The sequence below is a fragment of the Chrysoperla carnea genome, chromosome X (assembly GCF_905475395.1).
Source record: "Chrysoperla carnea chromosome X, inChrCarn1.1, whole genome shotgun sequence".
NCBI classification, from domain to species: domain Eukaryota; kingdom Metazoa; phylum Arthropoda; class Insecta; order Neuroptera; family Chrysopidae; genus Chrysoperla; species Chrysoperla carnea.
Window position 1 is genome coordinate 27985197 of NC_058342.1, and position 7708 is coordinate 27992904.

Below are 7708 nucleotides of genomic sequence, written 5' to 3' on the forward strand. Positions count from 1 at the left end.
ACATTAAAAATTATTGGCGTTTAAAAATTTTTGGTGGATGGCAGAATGAGTGCACTTTGGTGCACTTTATAAATAAATTGGATAGTATAATGGAGTACGAAAAAACGACAACTATTTATGTGGACAAACATGATGATTACATGTTATGTAAAAAATTGTTGAAAAGTTCACATAATGTTAATGTTGAATGGATTCTATAAATATTTTTTTTGATTGACCAACGACGTTTCTACACCATCTATATAATTTTTGTAATTGATACATTTATCATGGACTCTGTGGTGTGGAAGCTAGTGGAATATAATTTAACAGGTTGATTCCGTATTCAGCATTGAGTGGAAAGTGGAATGGATTTAGAATATTTATGTGGAATTGATGAATGGTTTTTTTAATATAAAAAAAACAAATGTAAATATTTATTGTATTTTTTATTTATTAGTGAAAAAAAAAATTAAAACATATTTGTTTTTAATATAAAAAAAGTTTTTTTATTTAACAATATCGATTTTATTTACCCACGAATCAAAATCCTTAGAGTATCCTAACCATCGAACGAACGCCTTATTCTTTTGACGTTTTAGAATTTTCTCCACTAAGAAGATGTTGGGATATTTTACTTTTTGTAGTTCGAATTCATAAAATCCACCAAGAATTTCAGCTCCATTGGTATCGTTAAGAAGGTAAGTTACAGGATTAGTGTTTCGAATTTTTCTTATTTGAAATATTTCAGCGGTCCATGATGGTAGGTAGCCTTTGTCAAACAATGATTTATATTTAGAAATTCTAACATAATCATTGATTTTAAACTTTGGTCGATCGGTGATTTTAATATTATTGTAGATGGTGGAGAGAAGCATTTTTTCATTAGACGCATTAACATCACATGGCTTCATTTTTATAGTACGATGATATTTTTGATTGTAGTTAGTAATCAATGATGAGATAAGATTCACCCATTTATATGATCCATTTAAACTGAATTGTTTCCACATTTGCTCCTTTATAGTCCGATTGAACCGCTCAACAATTGCTGCTTTTATTGTGCTAAATGTTGAATAATGATTTATTCCATATTTTTCCATTAAACTATGAAATTTTTTATTGAAAAATTCCTTACCATCATCTGTTTGGAGATTTTTCGGTATACGTCCTTGTTGAAAAATTTTAGTCATAGCATTACAAACCGCTTCACTACTTTTATTTTTGATGGGTGTGGCCCAGGCGTATTTAGAAAATGAATCAATAACCGTAAGCAAATATTTGTATCCACTATTTTCTTTAGCATATGAACCCATTTCAACTAAGTCCGCTTGCCATAAATCATCCAGACCTTTTATAATTACTCTTCTCCGTTTAAAATTCTTACGTGCAGGTTTATGGAGTTCGTTGACAACTTGTTGCTTCTTAGATATCATATTCGATGAGTTTTTCATTGTCATTTAATAACTTTATATTTTTATTAAATTTAGTTATATATGTAAGCCACTTTTGCTCAATAAGTTTTTCAACATCCGCTCTTAGCTTTTTCACATTTTCATCATCTTTTAGCTCAATCGATCTTTTAAGAACCTCTAAGCTTTTATCAAATTGTGCAAATAAATTATGAACGCTATTATCGAAATCACCCGTTATGGTTTTTTTATAATCATGTACTTCTTTTGTCAACTCCCCCAATGAGTGTGAACTCGTATTCACTGTAGATGTTAATCCATTAAGTTTCACATACAAATTAGCTAGATTTTTAGCCATGACATCCAAATTGTCTGTTAGTGCAGTAATTTTTTCATTTGTTTTAAGTAGATATTGTTTGAGAGTTTTTATTTCAGAATTAGCTCGAAGTATAGTTGATGAAGCAGCCGATCTGCTTGAACGCCCAAACTTATCAACACTCATATTGATTGTGATGGTGATGAGTGATTGGAGCTTGATATTTATACAATAATGTCGGCTTCATATAATTCCTCGAGTATACTCAATATTTCGCTTTGCACATTTGAATGACCTGCGTGTTGGGCTGCAATAAGGACCTTAAGGCGCTGGCAAAGTTCATTTACGTCGTTCCAGTAGGTGTAATGGACATTATCAGTGAGTTGCATTAAGCCCAAGCCTTCTATTTTCCCATCATTATTATCGTCAGTAGTAGTTTTAAATCTTTTCCGACTAATTGGTGGTTTGGTAATCGCCGTTGCCGGCTTTTTTTTTTGATTGTTGATGTTTGGAAACATTGGTTTAATAATATGATTATACTTGTAACTTTTACTCGATTTTAATTGTAGATTTTCATCATTTTTATGTCTGTGTGCATTTGTTGTTCTCAAAATAAAACCATACTTGATTAGATCTTCTTGATTGTACAAATCTTCGTCGGGTTTCTTCATAAATAGCAATTCGTATAGACCGCGAGTACCTTTGTACGATGTCTCTCCAATTTCTAAATTATTATTGTGTATATGTAACTCAGAATTACCAATATACCATTTACCGTCTTCCCAGCGTGGTCCAAAAGTATGATCGATAGCATTATTTGTGGTGAGCGTACGTTTTAGATATTCTCCCGCTATATCACCAAAATCTTCATTTTTTGAAAAAAAATTTTCAAGTTCTACATATCCCTGAGCTTTAGGTTGACTCATCAGCCTTCTAGCCGCTAATTGGGCTGATTCACGACGAACGGGCGTTGTTTGAAAAACTTCATCATTGTCTGAATCTAGCATTAATGGTGTTTTTACCATTTCATATGGAGGTGTTATGGTTTCTTTTTTAGGTGGTGTCTCCACATTTTTTATATCCAATTTTTTCTTTTTTTCTTTAATTTCTGTTACAATCTCTTCCAACGGTGCGGTAATTGGTTTCAAGCTTGTTTTAACTAAAAGATCAGATTCAATTTTTCCACTCTTAATTTGTTTATACTTTTCTCGAATTGATTTCGATGCTTTAATTATATTTTTTGTAAGCTGTTCATCCATTATTTTTTTGCGTTCACACACACACACACAAATGTAATGTGGGAGGGTAGTTGACCGTTTAACGGCTGATGATGAAATGATTTATTTTTCCATGTAACACATCCGTTATAAACAGAGATCCGTTGACAACGAACGGAGGGCGTTGTTAACGGGGTGGTGTTATAAACAGACCTGTTAACAACGGGTATGATCGATGATCCGATATAAAAATAGAGCCGATGACAACTTAAATCTGTATGAAAGTATCAAATCCATTACGATAACGTCCTTTATTAATTTCACAATCCTTATCTATCACTAGAAATCCATATTTTTGTTTCCAACACTCCGCACACATACTTTTAAATGTATCAAATGACATATCAGTATTGATATGATCATTGAATATATGACGTAAATTTAAATCATCCTGTTTGAACAAGATTAAATGATTACAGTTGTCTCTGATTAAGTGTTTTGGAATTGCTGTATATGATTGGGATAAATAGAGACAATCAATATCGTTATGACGTGACATTGAAAAATACAAACGAATATTATCTTGTTTATCGCAAGCAACATCATCAAATATAAATATTGAATTCTTACGCGCCTCTTCCGGTGGTAATACATCACAGTTATTGGAGAATTCATAATAACCTAACCCTTTTACATTTTCCAAGATCTTCTTTAAATATTGATATTTTGGCTGATGGAGAGACTTTGAATACACATAGACATTTTCAAATTTTAAACCATTTGGGTGTTCTAGGAGACTTATAACAACATTTGTTTTTCCTACAACAACAACAACAACAACAACATCAACAATAATAATAATAATAATAATAAAAATTGAAGAAAAAAAATATTATTGTTTTTTAAGAGTACCTGAATTTGAAGGACCACATAAAATTCCACGTATACTATTTGGTAACAATTCACCATGTTTCTTAACACGATCAGTTTTTGTATTTTCGAAATCGGCGTTTCGTATCGGTAAAACTATATTTTGTTTTATAAAACGCATTTTTTTTTTTGCGATCGAACTAATTCCATCAAGGTTGTACACGTAATGGGTCAACAGCTAGATGCCGGCTTCCAGCAGCTAGATGCCGGCTTCCATCATCCGGATTCTAACGCCAGATGGCAGCAGTGCGGTGGTGGGGGGGTTGACATTTTTTGTTATAATATATATATATATATATTTTATGATGCGAAAAAAAAAAATCAATAAATAATATGATTTATCGTGATCGAAACGTTAGTCGTTATTCATCGTCGTCGAGGAGAGTTTGTGGTCGAGGGTTTGTTAATTCCATTATAAATTCCCTACCATTTGAACTACATGTACCCGGCTATCAATTTTGTGGACCTGGTACTGATTTAAAAACACGATTGGCGAGAGGTGATCAAGGAATTAACAAGTTAGATAGCGCATGTAAAAATCATGATATTGCATACTCAAAATATAAAGATTTAAATAATCGTCATAGGGCCGATTTAGAATTAGCCGATAAAGCGTGGAGTCGTGTTAAATCAACGGACGCCGGATTTGGAGAACGAGCTGCTGCTTGGGCTGTAACAAACGCCATGAAAGCTAAAGTTAAATTGGGGATGGGTTATGTTGATCGGAGCCAGAAGAAGAAGAAGCAGGTGAAAAAACAAAGAAAAATCCCGTTTCGAGCGGCCGTGAAAAGTGCACGAGATGCTTTAAAGAAAACAAAAGCCACCAACATTAATGATGCAATTAAAGTTGCTATTACTGCTGCTAAAAAAGTAATTAAACGAAAAAATGTACGAACACCACGAATCATCCCAATTCCAAAAGTTGGTGGTGCACTTCCATTCTTACTTCCCCTATTTGCTGGTCTCTCAGCTATTGGTTCACTAGCCGGCGGTACTGCGGGCGTTGCTAAAGCCATTACTGATGCTAGTAATGCTAAAAAACAGCTTGCTGAAAAACAACGTCATAACAAGACAATGGAGGAGATTGCTTTGAAGAATGGTAATGGTTTATTTTTGCGACCCTACAAGACCGGCCTTGGTTTATACATGAATCCAAAAAACTAACAATGAAGCTACTACCGAAACGTCCCCTAAATGAACTAGATCTATATAAATATTGTAAAAATATCCCATATTTTCGTGGCGTTTTCATGCGCGACAATTTACCGCAGAGGCCAAGAAAAAATGAATGCGCAATTATAAATTTAGATGATTCAGGACATGGGGGGACACACTGGTGCGCTTACAGAAAGTGCGGTGTAGTAGCGGAATATTTTGATAGTTTTGGAAATTTACAACCACCGTTGGAGCTTGTTAAATATTTGGGTGCTGATACTACAATAAATTATAATTATATGAGATATCAAGATTTCAACACATACAATTGTGGACACCTGTGTATCCAGTTTTTATTAACACCAGAAAATTTTCTATAAATAACTGTGATTTTTTCTAAAAATTTTCATTTGCTATTATGCCATCATCATCGTATACACTGACTGTTTGTGGAAACAGTAGTATCATCACCGTCGATTATTTTCCACCCATTGATTTTGGCTCAAAAAACTACAAATGTGCATTATATACTTTTCAATCGTATAATTCGATCGCTAATGTCGACAGAAGCTGTAATCAAATTCATATTGGTAACATTTTAATTATTATGCTACCGGTTGGAGCCTACGAAATACATGATATTAATCAATATGTACAAGAGTTTCTTCAACAATACAATAAGGATCACCCGAAAAAAATTACATTAACAATTCAAGCAAATAACAATACTTTACAATGTGAAGTGAGGTGTAGTGAAAAACTCTATTTCAATAGGGAGAATTCGATTGGCTCATTGTTGGGTTTCAGTCGACGTGAATTAGATGCCAATTATTTACACTCATCAGATTTACCCGTAAATATTAACAAAGTAGACGTTATCCGTATCGAGAGCAATATTACAACGGGAGCCTATATTAATAACAAATTGGTGCATACATTACACGAATTCTATCCGATGGTGGAGCCAGGCTATAAAATAGTCGAAGTTCCAAAAAATATCATTTATTTGCCTGTGAACGTTAAGAAGCTAACATCTCTAACAATTAAAATTACTGATCAAAACGGTAACCTAATTGACTTTCGTGGTGAGAATATTATTGTACGTTTACATCTATGTCATGATAACGTACAACAATAGACGACAACAATACAGTATCAAGCCGTTATCATCAACACAAGGACAAAAGAAAAACATTGGAAAACTAACGGCAGAGAACAGGGACTTTTTGAAAAGTTTGGGACTTGTTTTAAAAAACAATGGATAGCGCTGAAATGCTTAATATATCCGATGGTGTTCACTTTGATGAAAGTATTACAAAAATTGAGTACCATAGCTATTCACCATTTCTATCGACGTTTGACAACAATGATGAAATACGAATTTGTATTCAAAATCAAAATTTAAATATTTTAATTTGCGAAAGTTTCCTCTATATTGAGGGGACCGTGAAAAAAGCCAGCGATAATACACTATCAACCACCGCCAAATTGGTAAACAATTATCCAGCTTTTTTATTCGAAGAAATACGCTATGAGATAAATGGCATTGAAATTGATCGTGTTCGCAACGTTGGACATACTTTAACATTAAAAAATTATATCTCACTTAATGCTAATGAAAGTAAAATGCTATTAAATGCTGGTTGGTGTCCTGAAAATAATATTGATTTCTCCGATGGTAATATTAATATTTGCATGCCATTAAAGAGAATTCTTGGCTTCGCAGAAGATTATATGAAAATTATTCCAAATGCTAAGCATGAATTAATTTTGAATCGAGCACGAAATGATTTAAATGCAATTATATCGCCAACTGATGAAATGAAATTTGAAATCACAAAACTACAATGGCACGTTCCACACGTTCAACTTCATGATGAGCAGAAACTATTATTATATAAATTTATCAATAGCAATCAATCAATTAAGATGAGCTTTCGTAGTTGGGATATGTATGAATATCCAGTTCTCCCAACTACAACACACCAAGTCTGGGCTGTAAAATCATCGACACGTTTGGAAAAGGGGAGATTTGTTATCTTTGCTCTACAAACTAATCGACGAAACCTGAAGGAGAAGGATGCGAGTCGTTTTGATCATGCCAATTTGACTGATATAAAAGTGTTTTTAAACTCGGATGTGTATCCATATAGTGATCTCAATATAGATTTTCAAAATAATCGATATGCTTTACTATACGAAATGTATTCAAAATTTCAAGAATCATATTATAAAACTAACAGTCAGCCACTCTTATCACCACAACAATTCAAAGAAATAGCTCCCATTGCCCTCATAAATTGTTCACACCAAATGGATGAAATAAAGACGGGACCGGTGGATCTTAAAATTGAATTCAAATGTAAATCTAATATTAAGCCTAATACTAGTGCATATTGTCTAATTTTACATGATCGTATTGTTGAATATAATCCACTTACGAATGATGTAAAAAGATTATAAAATAAATAAATTATACTAAAATAACTTTTTTTTCACTTATTTCCTTTCCCAACTCTCCCACACACACACACACACTGAAAAAAAAATTTGTGGATTTTAAAAGAAAACTAGAAATTTTTTGTTTGTTTATTTTTTATTTTTAACTATTTTGAATTTTTCCAAATAATCCAATTCCTTATTCATTAAAACTTTCAGACGCTGGACTAACTGTAAAGTGCTGCTTTTTAATTTCCCAA

The 7708-nt window shown here is 32.8% G+C and overlaps 2 protein-coding genes across 2 annotated transcripts; one reads left to right on the top strand and one right to left on the bottom strand.

Annotated features, from left to right (window-relative positions):
* Positions 1-928: 928 nt before the first annotated feature.
* On the bottom strand, positions 929-1463 carry LOC123302566. The gene is made up of 2 exons (XM_044885538.1): positions 1118-1463; positions 929-1044 (listed from the first exon to the last, which is right to left on the bottom strand). The coding sequence occupies exons 1-2, from the start codon at positions 1437-1439 to the stop codon at positions 1037-1039; spliced, it is 330 nt and encodes a 109-aa protein (XP_044741473.1). The 5' UTR covers positions 1440-1463; the 3' UTR covers positions 929-1036.
* Positions 1464-6266: 4803 nt separating this feature from the next.
* On the top strand, positions 6267-7472 carry LOC123303039. Its single transcript, XM_044886136.1, has one exon. It carries the CDS (start codon positions 6267-6269, stop codon positions 7470-7472), a length of 1206 nt encoding a protein of 401 aa, XP_044742071.1.
* Positions 7473-7708: the final 236 nt, after the last annotated feature.